General features: G+C 38.6%; 2 protein-coding genes across 3 annotated transcripts; one reads left to right on the plus strand and one right to left on the minus strand.

Moving 5' to 3' along the window:
- Positions 1-1058: 1058 nt before the first annotated feature.
- On the minus strand, positions 1059-3233 carry ten1 (TEN1 subunit of CST complex). The gene is made up of 3 exons (XM_074687260.1): positions 2996-3233; positions 1826-1983; positions 1059-1720 (listed from the first exon to the last, which is right to left on the minus strand). Exons 1-3 carry the CDS (start codon positions 3082-3084, stop codon positions 1569-1571), a joined length of 399 nt encoding a protein of 132 aa, XP_074543361.1. The 5' UTR covers positions 3085-3233; the 3' UTR covers positions 1059-1568.
- Positions 3234-3255: 22 nt separating this feature from the next.
- Positions 3256-22869, plus strand: acox1 (acyl-CoA oxidase 1, palmitoyl). Of its 2 annotated transcripts, none has more exons than XM_074687250.1 (14): positions 3256-3500; positions 4843-5002; positions 9548-9708; positions 14647-14754; positions 14918-15037; positions 15120-15235; positions 15521-15690; positions 15910-16072; positions 17582-17772; positions 17993-18172; positions 19693-19798; positions 19892-20035; positions 20142-20348; positions 20640-22869. In XM_074687250.1, exons 1-14 carry the CDS (start codon positions 3392-3394, stop codon positions 20688-20690), a joined length of 1986 nt encoding a protein of 661 aa, XP_074543351.1. In that variant the 5' UTR covers positions 3256-3391; the 3' UTR covers positions 20691-22869. The 2 variants fall into 2 exon arrangements, with proteins under 2 accessions (XP_074543351.1, XP_074543344.1); XM_074687243.1 differs by lacking the exon at positions 9548-9708 and adding an exon at positions 12005-12165 and having other exon boundaries at positions 3257-3500; positions 20640-22865.
- Positions 22870-22889: the final 20 nt, after the last annotated feature.

Here is a 22889-nt window from a genome sequence, read left to right on the forward strand (position 1 = left end):
AATATATTTATATGAAAATAACAGGAAATGTTCAGGGTGGGCCTGGGACAATTGAGCCCACCCATTACATCGCCCCTGCCGAGTACTACAACTTTATCAGGGCAGGGTTGTGTGACTTGAATGATTCATAGAGTATACATAAACATGCTTTTCAAGAAGCTTTGAAGTTAAGTAAAAGGAAAAAGTTAAGTTTTCATCTGTTGAATTCAGCTGTTCCAATGTGGGGTCCAACATACCGCTGTAAGCATAACAAATCAAGGGGTTGCACCCTGGACAGGTTGCCAGTCTGCCACAGGGCTAACATTTATATTTTAAGAGCATTTCCAAGAGACAAACAACCTTTTACCTTCATCTGTGAAAATTAAGCGAGACCATTCAACTGATGAGCTTGTTTTGGAGGAGGCCTGTGCTCCTGAGACAACCAAATAATAAATTTAATAAATGAAAATGTATTTATCAGGTTTGTTTTGCTGACATTCTCATGGATGATATCATGAAACCAGAACGCATTCTCACACAAGTACAGAATTATAGATAATTAGGGATGGGTACTTTTTTATAAGGTACTTTTATGGGTACCGACTGAATTCTGTCAAAAGTACCGTGTACAAATTCAGGTAAAATTAAAAGGTACCATGTTAAGGTACCTTAATGCATCCTTGTGACTGTGAGGGAGTGGAAGAGTAGGTGATTTTCAATGCTGGACATGAACACAGCATTACAGGGTTATATATTGTAGAATAAATACGTTGAAAAAGAATTTACCTTTAATTATTAAACAAATTGATATCTTTTACCACACAAATACAAAAAATTACAGAAAATTGGTACCCTTGAGCACCGATACCCATTGCCAGGTACCGGGGATCGGTACCGTATTGTTTCAAATGTGAAAGGTACCCATCCCAATAGAAAATACAGTCTGTTTTCCTTTCATATTGTCATAACCTGTGATGTAGAGATATGTATGTAAAACAGATATAGTGGAAACAACTGATTTAGCTTATTTATTCATATTTGTAACTTAATAATCAGACATTATCTTCTGACAAGTGAAAAGTTTGAATTGTAAACAATACTCAAAATTTAGAAGTAACAGCACAAGTATTAAGTGGTCACTGTTTAATGAATGCATTGGGTTGATTTGTTACGAAAATACAGATCTAAAATTGCAGTATGCTCACTTTATGCACTGTAGATAGGACTTAGGTGCAAATTTCACATCCAGTGTAAGTGTAAATACACATAACTGGACACAAAGTAATATTAAAAGTACAAAAATAACTCTAATCATGTCATTCTTAAGCTGTTGATCCAAACTAGCTTTAATTATTTGTTGTCCACGCAGAAAACAAACAGGGCCACAAGACTGTTATCTGAGGAGGCAGATCAAAAAGTCACACAAACTGCTTTAATTAACATGTAACCAAATAGTTTCATGTTCAAATTCAGTTCATTTAGACCTCATCAGACCTCGTATGACCTGGTGTACCTTGGCAAACAGCTTTAGAATCAGCACTGCAGTCTGGACACTCAACGAGCTCCATCTGACCACCTGACCCTGGTCATCAGGTGACGTGTGCATGTTGGGCAGCATCACCCTGTTTCTGCTCCCTCTCTCTGAAGAAGCTCCTTTGCTCATTAATGGCTTTCTGTAGAAGAGCGATGTTGACTCCATCGACACAGTTCAGCACACGGGCCCTCACCGCCAAACAACCACCTGGCGGAAGAGGAGACACAGAGATGTAGATGTTTAACATCATTGTCTGGGGTGTTTTTACAAAGCCTAGTGTTTTGGATGAAAATATGAAAAAAGCTTCCTTACCTCCAGAATTTTCTATTTCACCTAGAACTATATATTGGGCCCCGATTATTGGGTCGAAAGGTTCCACGTAGCCTGTGTGAATGACCACATGGTGCTCTTTTGAAGCATGATGAGCAGACAGTGTTGCCCTCGACTCCTCAGGCTGATAGCAGGCCAGTCTGAAAAAGTGAACAAGTAAGAGAGTAAGAGTACACTTTATTGTCCTCTTAGGGGTTACTATATATCCGACACTATATACTATATATATTGTGGACCATAGTGCTGACCTTATACTGCCTTCATAAATAACAATAATTGATAAATCTAATGCATAAAAAGTTTAATTTCTCAGTTTGCCTGACTGATGCAATTCATATTTGTGTGCTCTTAAAGTTCAATGAAAAACTATCTGTCTGTGTTAATTATAAAACTTACGGGTATAATTCTACCCTCGTCTTGTGCATGCAAAAGGCGAATCTCTGATAATTGACCCTGCACTACTTTTCCCAACACACAGTCGTATCACACACAACAAACTCTGCCATTTAAAATGTAAACAAAGGCTTTTTAGTGTCGACTAGAAAGCCAGAAAAGGACACATCTTAACATTATTTTAATTGGTGTAATTAAGTTTACCTTTTTCTTTGATTTAATTTTGTACCATTTTATTTCAATATAATGATTTTTGCGTTATTTTAATTCTTTTTTTATTTTATGTAGTTCAAACTAATCTTATTTTACTGTTTTTTTTAGTATTCATTAGATATTCGTCTTTATTGCACTAATTTCATCTTATTTTTAAGTATTTTATACAACTGTTATTATATTTTACTGTACTCTATCGTTGCTTTTCTATTGTAAAGCATTTCAGGCTGTATATCTGTATAAAAGGTGCTACATAAAGTTAGATAAGCTTAAGTTTGAGTTCGAGCTATTACTGGCCGTCAAAACATAATTGATCCAGTCAGTATCAAAAACTTTCAGGATTTTCATTGAAAGTACATTTTCAATATTTTTTTACTGACACATACGTCTGATGCCTTTATCTCCACTTTTATCAGTAAATCATAAACTATTAATTAGTTAAATTCCTTTGCATCTGACTTTTCATACAGTCATTGTTTGCATTAGGTATAAAAAAATAAAGTCTTGCAAAGTTGGTGTCCTGGTAGCATCATCATGTTAACCCACCTTCCAAATGTTCTTACTGATTCTCCTTCACTTACAGCTCCAGAGCTTATTTCCCACGGTAGATGAAAAACTGCAGCTGCAGGCAGCATGGTGACAAAAATAAAATAATAATAATTATAAAAAAAACTATTGGAAAGAAACAAAGACAAGAAAACGTGTTAAACTTTGCAGTCTGAGGTTACACTGCTTAAGTTGTGAGATGTTCAAGAAGGCGAATCACTTCCGCGAGGTCTGTGACGCAGCACTAGAGCCCCGCCTCTTTGACCCTTCTGCGGCTGCGCGAACTGGAGGCCGTGTATGAGGTGGTTGTCAGGTTGTTGAGGTGGAGGTTATACAATACAGTCCTTAACATACCCTTTTTTTTTTGCTTTGACCATAATTTTTTCCGTTTAAACAATGAATCCCGATATTTTAAAAGAGCGGAGAAGTGCCACTTTCGACGTGGAGACACTTACCAACATTTTGGATGGAGGCCCGGAAAAAACAAAAAGGAGGCGAGAAATCGGTGAGTTTGAAGTGCTAGCTTACGTACTGTCATTATAAACTTAGAGTGATGATACTCACATGAAATGTATGAGCAATATCTCTAAAAAAAGCAGCTAGCTGGACAATTCCTCTATCCTCTATTGCAAGCAGCTTTTTCGTACTACAAGAGTTAGCTTTGCCAACGTTGGATTCATCCATATTTATTCTGAACTTCAGAAAAATAAAACATATAACTCCAATGACGGTAAATAAATTATTTTAGAGCTATTCTGCAGCTCTGTGGGTAAATTAATGTATATAACAGTCAGCTAACACCCTTTGACTAGCTGATAAAAGTTGCTAATGAAGAACTAACCGTTTAGTACTTGTTTACCAACCGTTAGCTTCACGTGACCTCCAAACACCCAAAGGTAAAACACAGGTAAGGTGGAAAAAAGAGCAGTTTGCTTTAGTATGGATTTAATGTGGATGCAACTGTACCCGAAGGGTTACATTAGGCCATGTCACGTTATGGAGACCAAGGGCCATTCGGCTATTTGCAGGAAGTGAGGTTGATGCATGCAAAGGTAAAACTTTGGAGCAGTCTGTCTGCATTGTGCCTAATTGTTTGCCATTTCAAAATAAAATGTAAAGATGTGATTTTCACAAAGTATAATTATGAAGAAAGGGTTTTAAAACCACTATGTGATTGTTGGGGTTTGCTTGTAATAACTCTTTTAACTGTTTATGGGGGTACATACATGTTACACTACAATAACTACACTGTATAATTATAATCAGGCTTAACACTTAAGCTTAGATCTTCTAAGAATTTCTATTTGTATTATTAGGTAAAGACTGTGAGTGAAAAAGATAATATAATAGTTTTTCTTTAATGTTATGGTAATTTAGACAATCTTTTGGAAGAGATTTTTGTTGCACGTTGATATATCAAAAAAAAGGAAGTTTCATGAAATAGCTTTTCTTAAGTAAAAAGTTGCTTCTTTATGCTACTTTTTGGTAAATTTCTACAACTTCCGTAATCTTTTGGTTTATTATTTTCTTTGGCATGTATGAAATACCTTATTTTAAGTTATACACGGACACAATCAGTCAAGTAAAAATAATAAACACATATTGTGCACATAGTTAGCAGCTTATCTGTGTTTTAACCTTTCCACCCAGTTGACTTTTAGCACACAATACACAACAATTACATTATCCCGCCTTCAGCAAGATCGTAAAGTTCATACATTTTAGATACTGAAGATGCGACCATAAAACGATAAAAGCAAAAGAAATTAAATTATATTTTTATACAAATCTATCTTCATGTCAAACTTATACTGTTTGTTTTCAAACTCTGACTCTCTCCACCGTAGAGTCCATGGTTCTCAGCGACCCAGACTTCAAGGAGGAGAATCCAAACTTCCTGTCACGCAGTGAACGCTACGATCAGGCTGTCAGGAAAAGTGCACGTATGATCCAGAAGCTCCGAGAGTATGGCATCGCAGACCCAGAAGAGATCTATCACTACAAGAAGTATGTGGTAAAAAAAATGTGTTCACACCACAGTCATACTGTAGAGCCAGAATGGGCCATGTGATAGATAGAGCTTGACTTAGTCAAATACACACTCCATAGACAGAGCTGAGGCTTTTTTTGCACCGTTTTTATTGCTACAAAGTTCTCTTATTTGCCAAATTATGTGTGACGACAGGATTTAACTTTGATTTTGCTCATGTTAACCCTACAGTCTATGATGTTAACACATAGAAAACAGGACAGGAAGGTCCTCTTGTTGATTACATTCACATGAAGGAGATAATGGTGAAGCTTAGCCACAACATATACTTCTGAGTACACGTTTTACACTTGCTGACTCCACATTCATCATATAAAGTTATCTAGTCTGACCTCTAACAGATATGATTGGAAAGAAGTTGCATAATCAGCGTGGTTAACATGTGATGCTAAAGAATTATCAAACATAACACCAGGTTGTTCTTTAACTGAAAAGTAATTTATATAAAAGTAAGTTTATTGTCAAAGTAAAAGATGTTTGTTGATATGGATGTGGATCAGACATTAATATAAAAGCAGAGCAGTAATAGTAGACTTCATGTTGAAATTGGAAGAATGAATGTTGATGCTTTTAGATACAGGGTTCCCACAGTTTCTCAGAAAGTCTTGAATTAGACTTTATGATGCAGGCACTCATTAAAAGCCTGAAAAGTTTTGGTTTTGAGTGGTGAGAGCTCTTAGATTTACATCCACATCATCATATCTACGCTTTCTGGATGGCTTTCTTTTCTGTTTCTTCCTTTCTTCCTGTTGGATTTGCTTGTTCAACATTTACAGCCGCTTGTTTCGTACATTTGCATAAACCAGGAATGAAGAGATAAAAAAGAACATTCAAATGTGAGGGAATTTGGTTATACAGTGTGAAATACAGGTAAAGCAAAGTTGATCTTATGTCGTTACGCAAAAATGCTTTCAAGCTTGGATCAGTTTGTAATGATTATACCAAAGGCCATGTTCTCACTCTGCAAAGAAAAAAAGAAAAAGAAATAAGAAGTTATTCGTTTTTCTCTTTTGGGGTTTTAAAAGACTTCTTTAGACTTCTTTGGTTATAATAAAACATTTAAAGCAGTTTGTCGCTCAGAGCTCAGTGAAGTCAATGCGGGCAAAGTTCATAAAAGTGTGTCAAAGGGTCTGTAACAATCTAATGTCCCAGGAATTATGCTTATATAAAGTGCCTCTTGTACAACATGACTGATCTGCCCTAAAAATAAAACAAAATTTGAATAATTTTTCAAGAGATGCTGCAATTAAACCTAGAAAGACACCACCTTTTTGAGAGTGAAAAAATGGGAGAAAATGTGATTTTTTGTATCTAAGGCGAGATTAAACGGGCTTATTTAAATCAGGAATCAGGTCATCCAGCTGTTAAACTGTGAGCAGTTTGAAGTCAAGTTGTGTATCCTTTGCTTTACCCTCACCCAGTATAGTTATAGGAAACACTCTTGAAGCCATGGGGCTACACTTTGCCATGTTCCTCCCCACCCTGTACAGCCAGTGTGAGCCTGAGCAGGCCAGGAAGTGGTTACCTCTGGCAGAGTCCTTCCAGGTCATGGGCACATACGCCCAGACTGAGATGGGTCACGGTCAGTCCTAGACTTAGCCCTGAACTCACTGACTTGCTTTTGTGTAAGGTTAGACAGCACTTCACTTCACTGCGCCTGCATGAAACAGCTTTGATAATTATCCTAAATGTTTGGCCAGGTGATTTCTGACACAATAAGAAGTCTACAAAAACTGAAACCACTCATTTGTATCCTCCCTGCATGTGTTTGACAGATCCAAATCATGGTGCATGTTTGTCTTTACAATCCTGCTCAAGCGCTTGTTCAAACAGGTCATTGTTGAATATTTAACTGCCTCTGAACGTAGCTGCTTTATCTGTAGTCCCTAACAGTCACAAACTAACTGGTACTCTAATTTAAAAAGAGGCTCCTATGTCTTACCTGTTTCAACACACACCCTTTGCTGCTGCGCTTTAACCTCCCACGCTGTCTCTTGCTGCTTTGCATCTTTTGCATTAATAAGCTCTGCGTGCAGCTCTGCTTATAGCATCTTAATCAACCAGAAACAGTGAAGAAGTCCTGCTGGTGTGTAAATTAGTCAATCAGAAGCTTTTTTTTTTGTTTTTCTTTGTGAAACCTTACATCCAAAGCAAGTGAAGGTGTGTGCCACAGACGTAGAAGCTCTGGGCTTGAGCTCCTGAATGTGGTTTGAACATTTCAGATCAGGTGCTTTAATAATTTTCAAGTGATCAAATAATTGTTTAACTCCATTTTGTAACAGCCCCTGGATGTATTGTGACACAATCAAGGGACAGTGTTAGTAGAGCGACTGAAAGCTGTTTTGCTTTCCCTGTAAGATAACAAAATGCTCCCATAATGACGAGGGGTGAGTTTTGGCAAGAACCGTACGATACGATATGATACCTATCACGATACATGGGTCACAATACGATAATATCATGATATTATGATTAGGGATGGGTACCGAATTAGGTACTTTTATAAGTACCAACCGAATTATGTCAAAAGTACCTATATCGATTCATGTAAAACCAAAAGGTACCATGTTTAGGTGCCTAAATGCATACTTGTGACTGGGAGTGGGAGAGTAGGTGATTTTCCATGCTGGACGCGAACACAGCATTACGAGGTTATATATTGAAGAATAAATTTGTTAAATTGAATTTTTTTTTACATTTCATTATTAAATAAATTTATATTTTTTACCACATAAACACAATAAAGTACCGAAACTTGGTACTGTTGAGTACCGGTACCAATTGCCAGGTACCGGGCATCGGTACCATATCGTTTGAAATGTGAAAGGTACCCATCCCTAATTATGATACATTGGGATATTCTACATAGGTAACTATTTGATTGAAAGCAGCTTTTCTCTTTTATTGTGGTTAAAATAAAAAAGAGTCAGATGCAGTATCATATATACATTTTACTTGAAAACAAAAGTTTGTCATTTAAAAACTGTGACATTGAACTAATGTTGCCAAAAAAATGATTGGGTTAAAGACGCGGTCAGTTGGTGAAACTGATCAATGTCACTTGGTGTAACCAGTGTTACTCATAAAAAATCTAATATTGCAGAAAATATGACTATAATTATTATTTTAGCAGTCTACTACACCGTAAAAATTAAACTTGAGATGATTTTAAACTAAGAGTAGAGAGAAAACATTGACACTGTCAGAACCCACATCATCAAGTTTAGGAATAAAATACTTTTGAATATACTTTAAGATTATTTTTATCATTATTAGTATTGTACTTCCAACTCACCTAAAATATGAATTTATATTTTAACAAAAATGTTGATATTAAGAGTTTAAATATGGATATTTTGTCTCAAGTCAAAAGCTGCGTTTCCACTAAGCAGTCCGGTTCGGTTCGTCTTGGTACGGCACACATTTTGTGGCGTTTCCACCGACTTATCTCGGGACAGATCCCCAAATAACAGAGGCGAGCCATCCCACTTTTGGGACCCTTTTGTATGGGTACCAGACTGAACAGATCTGCTCTCTGAAGGTGGAGCTACAACACTGTAGACCGTTGATTGGTCAAAAGAATTGTCACTTACTGTGCGATGGCGGCTGCATTTCTCCTGGCGGCACACAGACTTCTCTGAAACAAAGCTTGATTGCACTTTGTATCAAAGAGCTACATGCCAATCACAGAGACGATGAAATGCTGCATGTCTTCCATTTATGCTCTTTGTTTACTGTGTCGCATTTTTCTTCTTTGTTGGATTTATTAGCAGGGTAAACTGCGTCGCGCTGCTACGTCGTCACGCTATTATTTAACAGCTGCGGGAGGGCACAGTTTGCTGTGGAAACGCAAACAGGATCAGGCTCAACTGTGCCAAACTGTGCCAAACCGTACTGAACTGAACTGAACTGGACTGCTTGGTACAAACGCAGCTAAAGTATTGTGATATATTGCTGTATCAATATTTTTCAGACCTCTTACAATGATCTGAAAACATTTGAAATAATTCGAGAAAACATGAAGTGCCACTTTTATTATAATAGCAGAGTTATAAAAAGTCTTTCTAACTAATTATTTTTACAGTAGAGTGAGGGGGAACTATTCAGTTAACCAGCAAATAGTTAGCAGAGACTATCGACTTTAATTTTTAAATGAAATGTCCATCCTTGGTTGAAACTGTCTTTGGATAACTCAACAAGAGGTCCGGAGAGGATTTACAGTGGTTGTACAGAAAGAGTAGAAGCTGTGTGTAGCCCAACAACTCACAAAGAGCAAAGTTCAGCATTACAGACTGTGTCAAAGGGTTATGGTTATATAATGCAGTAGATCATCCTCTGAAAGGGAGCTGCTCTTATAAATGAACTCATCGACATCTGTCTCAGATGTTTTTAAAGTTAACACTAAGATAAAAACCTGATTGAAAAGGATTGAATCATTCCCAAAGCAGTCAGCTTCAGCGTGACTGAGTTAGCTGTGTATCCTGTCCTCTCCCCTCACACAGTGTGTATAGAGGCCACCAGCATGAAGCTCTGGGGCTACACTTTGTCATGTTCCTCCCCACCCTGTACAGCCAGTGTGAGCCTGAGCAGGCCAGGAAGTGGTTACCTCTGGCAGAGTCCTTCCAGGTCATGGGCACGTACGCCCAGACTGAGATGGGTCACGGTCAGTCCTGGACAAAGCTCTAAATTTATTCACTAGCTTGTAATGCCTGGCCCTCAGATGAGTCAAAAAAAGAACTCAAATTGGCATTTGTGTGCTTTAAAATGTTCTGCAACATTATTTTGGTGAAGGAAAAAGTCTTATTTCAACAGGCTGTGAAAACTGTGATTCTTTGTGTGTGTTTGACAGATTGAAACCATGTCCAGTTTAGCCTAACTGTAGTATCACGTAGAGTTTGTCCTAACAGCAGCTGTGTTTGTCATAATGTAGTTATAGCTCTCTTCAGCTTAACTTTTATTTAAATATGTCAACACTTAGTCCAATCAGAGTGGTTTGTCCTGCTGCTTTTCTTCTCCCAACTTTTCCATCTCTTCCACTGATCATGATGCTTGTGTTTGTGTGTTTGATTGCTTTCAATTTGCAAGTGATGAACTCTGTCTTTGGTGTGCTGACATCGCAACAGAGCAGGAGGCGACTTCTCATTCCAAAAAGCTGAACTACATGCTTCTGGTTGCACAGACTGCGACTGAGTCCCAAATTTTTGATTGTAAAAGGACCAAAGAGTCTGCAGCGAGGAGGAATTTAGGCCAAGCCAGCTTTTGTTTGCTGCCTCTCTGTGTCAAAGCCGAGTTGAAGCTATTATGAATTTGTCTTTCATCTTGGTAAAGTTGCTCTGACAGTTCTGTCTGAACTGAGCTTTTTGTTCACTTTGCTTTGGCTGGTTTGGGCAGAACAGGGCTTAAGTTTAAGAGTTTCACCGGTGGGTTTGATTTCAGAAAAACCATCACAGGTCGAAGATCAGATACAAGTTTTGCAGCTTTGTTCAAAATACAACCCAAAAACATATCCTAAGGTCAAAACAATATTATCAACAACTTCTAAAAGACCAATGCTATCTTTTAGTGCTTTAACCTCTTAAGACCTGAGTTTTTGTATGGTGTGCATTTTTTCAATTTACCTTGCTATTTGACATACGTAAGACCTAATTAGTATAATAACTAAACTTATTCATTGCGTAGGAAGTTTGATAATTTTTCCGTATGAGTTCTCTGTTAGAATAGAATAGACCAGAAAATTATTTATTTATTCCGAAGGGGAAATTTAGGAGCGGTCACAACAGCAATCAAGAAAACAAAAGTAAGACCTCCACAGGGTCCAGGACTGAGCCTCCCCTGCAGTCTGTTCAGTCTCTGTCTCCTGGATCCTGTCTGCTCACAGCAGATAGGATGTGGCGTTGGTGTCTGGTGTTAGCTCCGTTAGCCATGTCTGTAAATAGCATGACTCTACTCTGCCCTCTGGTATTCCCTCTGTTGCTGGGTTAGCACGGCTAGCTCGTCCATCTTATTGGCGATAGATCTTACGTTCCCAATAACGATGGTTGGAGGGACAGGTCCATGTCATCACTTCTTATCTCACATCTCAGTACCAGCACATCATCCTCACCTCCTTCATCTCACCTTGTGAAGAAACACCAGGCCTTGCACCTGTTAGCTTTACATGCTACAGGCTGCTAACAGCTGAGTTCACATGTAAACAATGCAGCCATGGTTACATGTAGGATCTCCAGACAAACACTGGGGTAAAAACATCAAATAGTAAAAACATCACTGAAGACAAAACCAGTTTGGTGTTTTGTTAGTTGTTTGTTATAAGTTTTATTGAACTTGAATATGTTGTTTTTTCACTAAAATGAGTTAAATGTTGTGATTTCACCAAAAGATGATGTGGGCAGTGTCCCTAAATGTGGCTGATAGGTCAAAGTTAAAAAAAATGAAGTATCGTGGGTCTGAGAGGCAGAAATGTAATGTTCATATATGTGGATGCTGGGTCTTAAGAGGTTAATGTATTCGTGCCATGACAGTTTTCCCCTTTTCAAAAGAAGCGATGTAATTCATGACAAACACTGAGGGGAAAATGGAAATAGCAGGTCTGGTCTTACTTTACTGAGTCAAAAAGAACCTAGGATGCAGCTAAACCAGGATCCATTCAGAAACTAACCGGACACAACCGATGCATTTAAACTGCAGCTCATCAAGACAGAACTCAAAGAATGAAATTTTAAACAACAAATTTTAAATTGATTCATAAATTTACGTTCACAGAAATGGTCCCAATGTGCATGATCAGTTTAAATCTGTTTGTTCACACGAATCCTTTTTAATCCCTCACTTTTTCCTGATATGATCCACATCAAGCTCTGATAATCCTTCATGTGGGTCTGAAACAAACTCTCTGCACCCCTCTTTGCCCTTTCTGCATCACCACCTTTCCTCTCCTGCCCCTGTGCTGCGTGGCCCAGCTGTGTGCACCCGGACAGGCCGGAGCCCCTGGATCTCCATCTGGGGATGTTCCTGCCCACACTGCTCAACCAGGCCACTCCTGAACAAATGGATCGCTACTTCATGCCCGCCTGGAACCTCGAGATCATCGGCACCTACGCTCAGACTGAGATGGGCCACGGTAAAATGATCCAGAGTCAGACCTATCAGGGCTTGTTTAGGTCTGTGAGAAACAGAGAGAAACTCAGCGACTGTTTGGTTTTTCAGTATAACCTGTGAAACATTTTAATGAGGGGCCTTTGAACCGGCAGTGCTGTGACACAAACACAACTTTTTCTCATTCTTACTTTGAACAAATGTTGACTGTTGTGATACAATAGTGAATAGTTTTATAATAGTAGTTTTAACAGTAGTTTAAGGTAAAGGGGCTGTGAGGAGTTTCTAAGTGATCTTGCAAAAGTCTTCCCTTCTAGATATATGCTTGGTCATGATCCAGACTTTAAAAAAGTGTGGATTATAAAAACCTTTATTACAGGTTACAGGTTATTTTAAATTGCTACTTCTTAGCTTACAGATCAGGTTGAGCAGGACTGGATTGATTCACGGCACGTCTAGGTCTCTATGACAACACCACAAAGTTTACAAACAAAGTTTAGTAGTGCAAAGTGATACCTGCGTTTTCTCTGCTCAAAATGGTTTTTGTGATTAATTTTGTAGTGATGGTGGACACTGGAGCCTAACTGTCCGACAGAAAAAGGACAGAAGAGCAGAAGAAAGCTAAAAAGTTGTCTTGAACAAAGAAAAATTGTTGACATCTAATCTCCTTTTAATTCCAAAACAAACACACGCCTCGCTAAAAGTCATTATGACAGTGTAAGTGACTCCAGGCCAGAAGGCGGCGATGCAGTCTAATTAAAACAGATCCTCCTCATAGCATCTTTTAGCAGAATGTATACATGCTAACTTCCATAATTCACAATCTCGGTATCTTGGTAATACATACATTCACCAGCCACTTTATTAGGTACACCTTGCGAGAACCAGGTTGGACCCCCTTTTGCCTTCAGAACTGCCTTAATCCTTGGTGGCATAGATTCAACAAGGTATTGGAAACATTCCTCAGAGAGTTTGGTCCATATTGACATGATAGCATCACACAGTTGCTGCAGATTTGTCGTCTGAACATCCATGGTGAGAATCTCCCGTTCCACCACATCCCAAAGGTGCTCTATTAGATTGAGATCTGGGGACTGTGGAGGACATTTGAGTACAGGGAACTCATTGTTATGTTGAAGAAAGCAGTCTGAGATGATTCCAGCTTTATGACATGGAGCGTTATCCTGCTGGAAGTAGCCATCAGAAGATGGGTACACTGTGCTCATAAAGGGATGGACATGGTCAGCAACAATACTCAGGTAGGCTGTGGACAACCTGAAGCGGTGATACAAGGCAGGATGGAGTCATGTTGTTTACTCCAAATTTTTAGCCTCCTATCCAAATGTGGAGCAGAAATCCAGACTCATTAGACCAGACAACATTTTTCAGTCTTCTATGGTTGGTCTAAGACAGATTCCTGGTCTTAGCTGACAAGAGGGGCACCCGGTGTGGTCTTCTGCTGCTGCAGCCCGTCTTCTTCAAGGTTAGACGTATTGTGTGTTCAGAGATGCTCTTCTGCAGACCTTAGTTTTAAAGATTTGAGTCTTTTTTGTCTGCCTATTATCCCCAATCAATCAGTCTATCCTCCTCTGACCTCTTTCCTCAACTAGACATTTGCTGTAATGAGAAGTTGAACAGCTGAACCTAATAAAGTGGCCGGTGTTATTTCAATCAAAGCTACACAAGCTGATGGACAAGTTGTAAACACAGAGTCAAAATGATTGCTAATACACACTATTCATCATAACAAAACGAAATCACTGATGTTAAACATTAGTAAAACCTATCTGACAACTTCTTTAAGCCGTCTCACTGGATGAAGTTCTTAAAACAAACAGCTCTTACCTCAAAACTTCTGGTCTAATGAAATTAAAACCAGAGTCTTTAACAGGTAGATCTGCTCTTCAAAGAAAAAACACTTTTTGTTCTGTCATGTTTTTAAATTATTTTCTTGTAATTTGGTCAAATTCTTTCTGTTTATTTGTTTTTATTTTCTGCTTTCTTTTAAATTTGTTGTTTAACGTTCCAGCTTCTTTATGTCAAAAATGATCAAGTAGGAAACCCGTCATCCTGTTCGCTGTCCACCTGTTTTGCTTTTGATTTGTACAAATAACATGCTGTAGGCTTAGTGTGAAGTCAGTTATCCTGAAAGTGAATGTTACTCATGTTTTAGATCTGTCAAACACCTACAAAGTGCATCAGTTTGTCCTTCATTTGCTGCATTTTTATTGGAAAATCTTCAAAAATTCACTGAGGGCTGAACATTGTGTCTGTTCCTGTCTGTCACTCCTTTACGTTTTCATCGTAGATGTTTTGAGTAGTCTTACACTCACTGTCTGTTTAACGCTAATGGTACATTATGTAAACTGCACTAACTGTAATCAGTTTGTCTTTACTCTCATCACTGATAGTTTTTGATTTGTAAAGCAAAGTCAAAAACATTTTGTATTGTTTGATGCCGTGCAGAAAGGTTTGTGTTGGACTTTGATTTGACGTTTCTCTGAAGGCACCCACCTCAGGGGTCTGGAGACCACCGCCACATATGACCCAGCCACACAGGAGTTTGTCCTCAACAGTCCCACAATCAGCTCCATCAAATGGTGGCCTGGAGGACGTGAGTACACGAGAAACTGTTAAGACTCTGCTGTGTTTGTAGGTCCAATCACAGATTGTATGTCCTAGTTTAAGAGTCATTTGTAGCCTGGAGGTCACCTGATATCTGAAACTTAACACTCACACACACTGGTGTTAATCCTCTGACTCTTTCTTTCTCCTAGTTGGAAAAACCTCTAACCATGCCATCGTTCTGGCCCAGCTTTACACTCAGGGAAACTGCCACGGTCTGCATGCCTTCATTGTACCGCTCCGGGACATGAAGACACATATTCCCCTGCCAGGTGAGCACCACCCCTGAAGTCTTGCTTTCGTTAACTTCATGTTTCCACCATTGTCTCTCATTTCTGTGTGTCTCTCTTTCAGGTGTTGTGGTTGGAGATATCGGCCCAAAGTTTGGTTTTAATGAAGTGGACAATGGTTACCTGAAACTGGAGAACATAAGAATCCCACGTGAGAACATGCTGATGAAATTCGCCAAGGTGAGGCGTCATTATTTGATTTGGCAGAACTCTGAGGTCTGATTGATTTATACCTCCTGAGTTTTTGACAAGATTATTCTATTTCAATTTATATCAGAAAACTTTTTCTACACATGTTCAGGACGATATTAAAAAAACATGTAGAAGATAGTGTTTTGACTAGAAGCTTCATAGTCAAAGCAAACAGAGAGCGACTTAGAGCTCCTGTGAGAAACTATGTATCATGCATTTCATTGGGTTTTATTCCTGGACTCTTCTCCACATAATATCTGTTTTTGCCACCAGGTGGAGCCAGATGGAACCTATGTGAAGCCGCCAAGTGCTAAGCTAACGTACGGCACCATGGTGTTCATTCGCTCCATGATTGTGGGGGAGTCATCTCGTGCTCTGTCCAAGGCCTGCACCATCGCCATCCGCTACAGCGCTGTACGCCACCAGTCTGAAATACGACCAGGGTCAGTCAGAACACATGAATGAATGAATCTCATTTTGCTTTTATTTCTCAAAGACAATCATTTCCAACCACTTCACATCAGAGTTCATCTGTTGTAAGAGAATTTGGACATCTCTCACTTTATTCAAGCCTTAGATAAAAGTTTAAATGACTCAAAGTGTCGGATAAAAATGTAACCAGAACTTCTAAACTCAAACCAGTATGTGTGTCCATCTTTTAGAGAACCAGAGCCCCAGATCCTGGACTATCAGACCCAGCAGTATAAGCTGTTCCCTCTGCTGGCGATGGCCTATGCTTTCCATTTTGTTGGCCAGTACATGAAGCAGACCTACCATCGCATCACAGGAGACATCAATGAAGGCGACTTCAGTGAACTGCCCGAGGTACTGACAGGACACACAACTAATGGTCTAACATCTTTTCTTAGTAACTTAGAGGATTTTATAAAATGTTTGCATGAAGTGCAGGTTTTGGGTGGTGTATTATTGGCTGTGATACTTCCTGCTCTTGGTGTAAGTCGTGCTTTCTTGTAGCCCAGTATGGAGTTTTTGCTACTTTGTAACCATTTTTTTCCAACTCCAAGCAGAGTGGTGGGAGGGAGATTCCAGCTTCCCATGTGTCTCCACCTACAACCCACTTCAAAGCTCTAACAGCTCTACTTTCTACATCTGTTCTAAAACCTGTCCAACCCACTCACACCTTCATATCTTGAGAATGTGCTTTGATCTATCTATCTTAAAAATAGACCATGTCAAGTTCTTTTCTCCTCTTTGGTCGACAGAATCTGGTGTAGTGTTACCCTGGACCAGGGGTCTGCAACCTTTACTTTCATAAGAGCCATTTTGCCTCAGCTCACCTGGATGTAAGCCATTCAGGAGCCACAAAATCTACTATATCTTCACAACAAAGACTATAAAGTGAATAAAATTCTAAACATTGTAAAACTAGTAAAAATCATCAAAGTAAGCTTTTTGTGTGAATTAGAAAAATTGTACATGTGATGTCTAAGTTTTTTATTTAATTGAAAATATTTTTTAGAAATGAAAAAAAAGTAATATACATTCGCAAAATAGATGCAAAATATTTGAAATTTCAATAAGTTACAAAATTTTCAAAATAATAATGATTTTAAACTTTACAATTTTTCTCAAAAAATTAAATTAAAAATAGTGCATAAATTCCAAGAATTTTGTACTTTCAAACATTTGCAAAATGTCATAAAACAGCAAATACAATGAACTTGTAATTTCAAAAAGGTTCTGAGTTTTCAAAAAATAAAAAAACTGAAATATTTTTCATAAAAGCAAAATTGTAATTTGTGCCAAATTTTCAGATATTCAAATTTTTGAAATTGCTTAAATTTTAAAAATTTGCAAAATCTTCAAAAAATTTGGATTTTTTTTTTTACCAAATTTGAAAAAAAGTGCAATAAATTGAAATTCAAAAAAATAAAAACAAAAATAGCAAAACTCTTAAAGAAAAGGAGAAAATAGCTTCATCACAAGAAGTGATGCATATGAAGCTCAACAAAATGTTAATGCATGATTTTATTTACTATCTTTAATTATCAATCCTTTGTAAAAAAAACAAAAATCAGTAATACTTTTAAAGCTACAAAAAGCCACTGCAAAGGAGTCAAAGAACCGCATAGGGCTCCAGAGCCACAGGTTGCAGACCCTTGCACTTGTGGGTCCTACAGATCCTGTGAACCTTAGCGATTTCTACTCTCTGTGTTGTGGTACCCATTAAAGTATTTCTCCTTAGATAAGTTATTCGTATCTAAGGAGTCTTTTGTATGGCTCGTTCTCCACACTATTCTGCGTTATCTCCATTTTTAGGTAAAACCTCCACTAATGTGTGCTTGAATAAATCTTAATCTCCTCCCGTTGCAGCTCCATGCCCTGTCTGCAGGTCTAAAGGCCTTCACGACGTGGGAAGCCAACTCCGCCATCGAGGTGTGCCGCATGTCGTGTGGCGGCCACGGCTACTCCTGCAGCAGCGCCTTGCCAGACATCTACGTCCAGTTCACACCTACCTGCACCTACGAGGGAGAAAACACAGTCATGATGCTGCAGACTGCAAGGTAACTCCTCACACAGGAATGTCTGACCACAAAGGAGATGAGTCATCACAATAAGTTCGGTCCTCTCAGGTCTCCACCTTTTTCTGACACCGTCACATACCAGAGATGCTGAGACTGTTTTCAGTTACCACAGGGTTAGAGTTATCAAAGCTGTAGGTATGTTCTTATTTAACGTATCTCTGTATCTCCTAACTGTGTCCTCTTTTCTTCGTCACCACAGATACCTGGTGAAGAGCTACAGGCAGGCGAAGGCAGGCCAGCAGCTGAGCGGCATCGTGTCATACCTGAATGAAGCACAGCATCGCAGGGTCCAGCCACAGCCCGTTGCTGCCAGACCAACTGTGGTAGACATCAACGACCTGGCCAGTCTGGTGGAGGTCTACAAACTACGAGCTGCCATGTAAGAGTCCTAAAAAGAGCTCATTGGGTGACTTGGAGATGTGTTTATACCTCTTTCTTTGTTGTTTCAGTCACTTCTCACTTCATCCAACAATCATTGAAACTAAATTTTATATCAAATCAAATCAAATTTTATTTATAGAGCACTTTTTATACAAAAAAATAGTATTTTTTTCAGAGAAACTTGTCAGAACTTTTCAAGTAAAATCAGAATTCTGACGTTTTTCTCAGATTTCTGAGATTTAAAGTCAGAATTACAACTTTATTTTCTCATAAGTGTAAAAAAATGAGTCAGAATATGAGAAAAAAAACAGTCAGAGAAAAAAAGTCATAATTAAAAGTCTGCAAGTAAAGTCAGAAGAAGACTTTTTCTCGGGTTTTTGGAATGAAAGTTGGAATTCTTAGATTAAAGTCAGAATTCCAACTTTAATCTCAGAATTATGAGAATAGCCTGAGAAAAAAAAATCAGAACTCCAAGATAAATGTCAGAATTTTGACTTTAATTCCACAATTCTGACTTTTCTCTCAGAATCTTGACTTTTCAATGGCCCTTATCCTCTTTCGTACACTGGCACTCATGCTTTTTAAAGTTATTTATAATGTTTAATTACAAGGCCTGTTACTTATTTCGATGTTTTAGATTTTTTTTTGTTATTTATTGGCAAAAAGAAACCAGCTTTTAGATGCCTTACAAACTCGATCTGGTGGTCTCATCATATTGAAGCTAGGGGCTGCTAAAAACGATGGAAAAAAAGGATTTATAATGAGACTAAGTGCTGAGGATGTGACAGAACTGTGGACCTCTTCACCTGATATTCATACCCTTCATATTCCATGACAGAAATCTAACTAGGTGTAAGAGGCCCAGAGCATGATCAGTTATTTTGATTTTCACAAAATGTCTAAAGGAAATGGAAAAAAAGGATTAAGAGAAAGAAACATAAAAGCTCAACAGAACAAATCAGCACTTTGGAAGCAAAACAAAGAGGTGTCCAAGTAGGTCTACATTAACCTAAGCCCCCATTGACAGTACAGTGATTCTTATCAACCCTTACAGCTGGCGAGGGATGGTGCCAGTAAATCATTAATGCTCATCTAGCGCCCTCTAGCAGTAAATGTAAACCATTGTAATGTAATGTAAAAAAAAAAGCCACAGTTTCATTTTTTTGATGCAACAAGACTAAAAACCAGTGTGAGAGCAGTGTGAAACCTTCAGACACTCACCGCTGAAGTCTGTGAAATCTTTGTCCTGATGTGACCATGAAAGTTGAGCGCTGGAGGGATAGCATGATAAACCTGGAGATAACACAAGGCACATACACTTCTTCCTCACCCGAATGTGCAAATAAAACAAAAGACCAGAGTGTGTGATGAGCTTTGCATATAAACAGTCTTCATGTGAATTTTAAACCTCTTTTTGGACACCTGTGATAGTTTTTCATGTAATAACATGCTGTCTTGATTCTTCTAGTCAGTTATAAATTTGGGTTAACAACAATTTTGGTTAATGTTTGTTTGTAGCCTGGTGGAGCTAGCAGCTAAGAGCATCCAGCAGGAGCTGCAGCGCAGGAGGAGCCAGGAGGACGCCTGGAACAACAGCGCCATCGACTTGGTCAGAGCCTCAGACGTAAGTTCAGTCCGGTCTGTGTGTGAATGCTTTAAGACACCATCAAATCAGTCCAAAGTTTGTGAACCTGTCCCTCTGGTTTTGTGTCTCCAGGCCCACTGTCACTACGTTGTTGTGAAGCTCTTCACTGACAAGCTGCGTGATATCAGTGACACAGGTGTGCACTCAGTGATGTCCACGTTGGCCCTGCTTTACGCTCTGCAGGGCATCACCAAAAACTCTGGAGACTTCCTACAGGTCAGGGGAGCAGCAATTAAGTCCTCAGTCAGCTGTTTGTCTTTGTTCAGGTGTTTCTACTTGTTTTATTTCTGTTGAAGTGGTTTCTCTGTGTGAACTGTTTCAGGCTGGACTGCTCAGCGTGCCCCAGGTTCTTCAGACCTCAGTTCGGATCAAGGAGCTGCTGGCTCAGCTGAGGCCCAACGCTGTGGCTCTGGTCGACGCCTTTGACCACAACGACAAGAAGCTGAATTCAGTCCTGGGACGATACGACGGGAACGTCTACGAGAACATGTTCGAGTGGGCTCGCAGCTCCCCGCTGAACGCCACAGAGGTCAGAGCACGCCATGCGTTAACTTTTTGTTGGTTTCACTCTATCTTGTAGATCTCACATTTATCTGAGACCTTTTACTTTTTAATATCCACTGTTTTCAGACAGACTTAGTTTGGATCAGACTTGGCGATAGCATGATAATCATGTGTGTTCCTGTAAATAATGATTCAGATCTTTTTAGTTGTTTGGTTTTTCTGTTTAGAGGATCAGGTAAACATGACAGAGATAGCAGTATGGAGAAGTTTTTTTAGATTGAGTTATGACGCCATGATTCTTCTTCCTTCTTCCTAGGTCCACGAGTCCTTCCACAAGTACCTGAAGCCCCTGCGCTCCAAACTGTGAGCTGTCCACCCCACCTTGATTCCTGGCTGCGACCCTTCCACCCTGCTTCTTTAGAAACCAACCTTCTCCGAGTTTTTCCATCCTTATGATGGTCTTCATTCACCACCAGCTTGAAGTAATCTAACCTCGTCTTCTCTTCTCATCCTAACACCACGGTCGGCCCCTCTACGTTTCTTCATGTGCTGAAATGTTTGGAGGTTAATTCTGTGAGGACAATCTGAGGACTGTGCTGTAAATCAGAACAAAATGAAATGAAAGCTTTAAAAGTAGGGATGCATCGTTCTGATCCTACTACTGGGTATCGGTCAGATCCAGACTCAAAAAGTTAAATCCTTCATTTCCTTCCCCCACTGCTGAGGTTTACTGTTTGATTCCTTTTGGTGTTGTGGATTTACTCACCACACATTCAGACATTTATAACCCCATAAAATAATAACAGTCAGTTTAAATAGATCTTTATTTACATGGAAAGACGAAATCAGTACTGATATTGGATCAGTATCTGTATCAGGTATCAGTATTAGAAATTAATCAGTTTTAAATTTCAAGATTATTTTGGATTAATTTAGTTTTTAGAATAAATTTTCCTGTCTTATCTTAACTCGTTGCTGTGTGCCTAGAGGCTCCTCTGTGAACAGTTGAGCTGGAAATGCCTTTTCTCTTTCTCCTAACAAGAACAGAATACAACTTTGAAAGTTATATCATACTGGATAATTTTTTCTTAGGAACAGAACAACAGCAAAAGTTTGTTTCCCCTAGACTTCACCAACCAACTTGTTATCTTGAAAAATGGTACCCAAACTAGGGGGAAATCTTTAAACAAGTGCAAATTTCATCAATGAACAAAAATAGGGTTTATATTTCATATAAAATCATGTAAACAGAAAATGTGCAATCTGTTTTTGTAACATTTCTTTGTTGCCACAAGACCCTGAGATGACTAAGGCAGGATATAAACAGTATCACTGCAGGCAGATTAGTTTTGTAAACAAAGTAATATGTGCTCATAGGTGTTATAATTTTCTTCAGTTCAGGTAAATCAAGAATCTTTGGCCTTTTTTGTTGTTTTTTGTCAGTTTTTTGGATCAGTCTTTTCATTTGTTCCTATAGCAGAGGGTCACCGGTCTCCAGCACCACAGCTGATACGAATGAGTAACTGTGTTGTTTGACTGGTTTAATCAACAGTCAATGAGGGTTTTTTTTTCTTTGTGGCTTTCTTCAGTTTGAATTTATGACAGAAGAGCTCGTCAAGTTTTACTGGACAGACAAAAATCGTAGATAAATCCGTTGTAAAGCTGCTGTAACTGAATGAAACAGGCACAACAGTCTGAATCCATTCCAAGTCTCAATGTCTGACATGTTTTTTTCCTTTACGATGAACAACACGATACACACAATACACAGGTACGTCAGTTGTTTTTGTTTTAAACCTGTTTGTGATCATGACAACGGATTGTTGAATTATCTGTGTGTGATAAAAAGTGTTTGTTGGACTGAAGGCGTTTTGCAGGTAATGAAGAAGAATTTCATAAGCACCTTAAATGATAGCTAGAGTTGGTTTCTGACATTCATGGCATGTGTTTGTTAGTATTCTCCCTCCCTGCTGGTGAAGAGGTGAAGGGTCAAAACCTCAGCCACTCCTTCTTCCTCCCTTTTTTCCTTTCAATCAGAAACATTTCAAACTCAGAAAAACAGTTTAGTGTGGTCTGAATCCCGCTGATAATAAATGCACACAGTCTTTTACTAGATTAATTCTTTCCAGTTTTATAGAAACAAAAAGACACTATTATAAATGAACTTAGCAACTAGTGATGAGAGATGTTTGATAGTTATATTTTTGTCACAGAACAACCCAATAGCTGATTGTGAGTGGCAGAAAGATGATGTGAAAGTTAAAGACTGTGTGATGAGAGAAGTAGAGCTTTGATCTGATGCTGCACTATGAACTGTAAAGATGATCATAGGATGAAAATGTGCCTCAAGATGTTTCTTCATCTCACTGGTGTAGAATATGATTTCTGAATGCTTGTAGTTTTCCTGTGTTATGATTTCAAACTGTTGATTTCTGTCATGAGGGCACAAGATAATGAATCATCTGTGTAACACGTTTGTGAAATATTTTGTTGATACACAATGTTGAATTTTTTTTCTAACGTGATTTTAACGCTTGTTGAATAATTTGACATGTAAGTTAAATAA

Source organism: Halichoeres trimaculatus, unplaced genomic scaffold (assembly GCF_033239565.1).
Source record: "Halichoeres trimaculatus isolate MK-OKI-2021-1 unplaced genomic scaffold, fHalTri1.1 fHalTri1_scaffold_2, whole genome shotgun sequence".
Classification (NCBI taxonomy): Eukaryota; Metazoa; Chordata; class Actinopteri; order Labriformes; family Labridae; genus Halichoeres; species Halichoeres trimaculatus.

Bases quoted from the DNA above. Each gene is read 5' to 3' on its own strand.
- ten1 (XM_074687260.1), bottom strand. From the start codon at position 3,084: ATGCTGCCTGCAGCTGCAGTTTTTCATCTACCGTGGGAAATAAGCTCT. The intron at 1,984-2,995 runs GTGGGTTAACAT...TCACTTTTTCAG, and splicing joins TCAGTAAGAACATTTGGAAG to ACTGGCCTGCTATCAGCCTG. The intron at 1,721-1,825 runs GTAAGGAAGCTT...CTCTTCCGCCAG, and splicing joins TGAAATAGAAAATTCTGGAG to GTGGTTGTTTGGCGGTGAGG.
- acox1 (XM_074687250.1), top strand. From the start codon at position 3,392: ATGAATCCCGATATTTTAAAAGAGCGGAGAAGTGCCACTTTCGACGTG. The intron at 15,038-15,119 runs GTGAGCACCACC...TCTCTCTTTCAG, and splicing joins GACACATATTCCCCTGCCAG to GTGTTGTGGTTGGAGATATC. The intron at 20,036-20,141 runs GTCAGGGGAGCA...GAACTGTTTCAG, and splicing joins ACTCTGGAGACTTCCTACAG to GCTGGACTGCTCAGCGTGCC.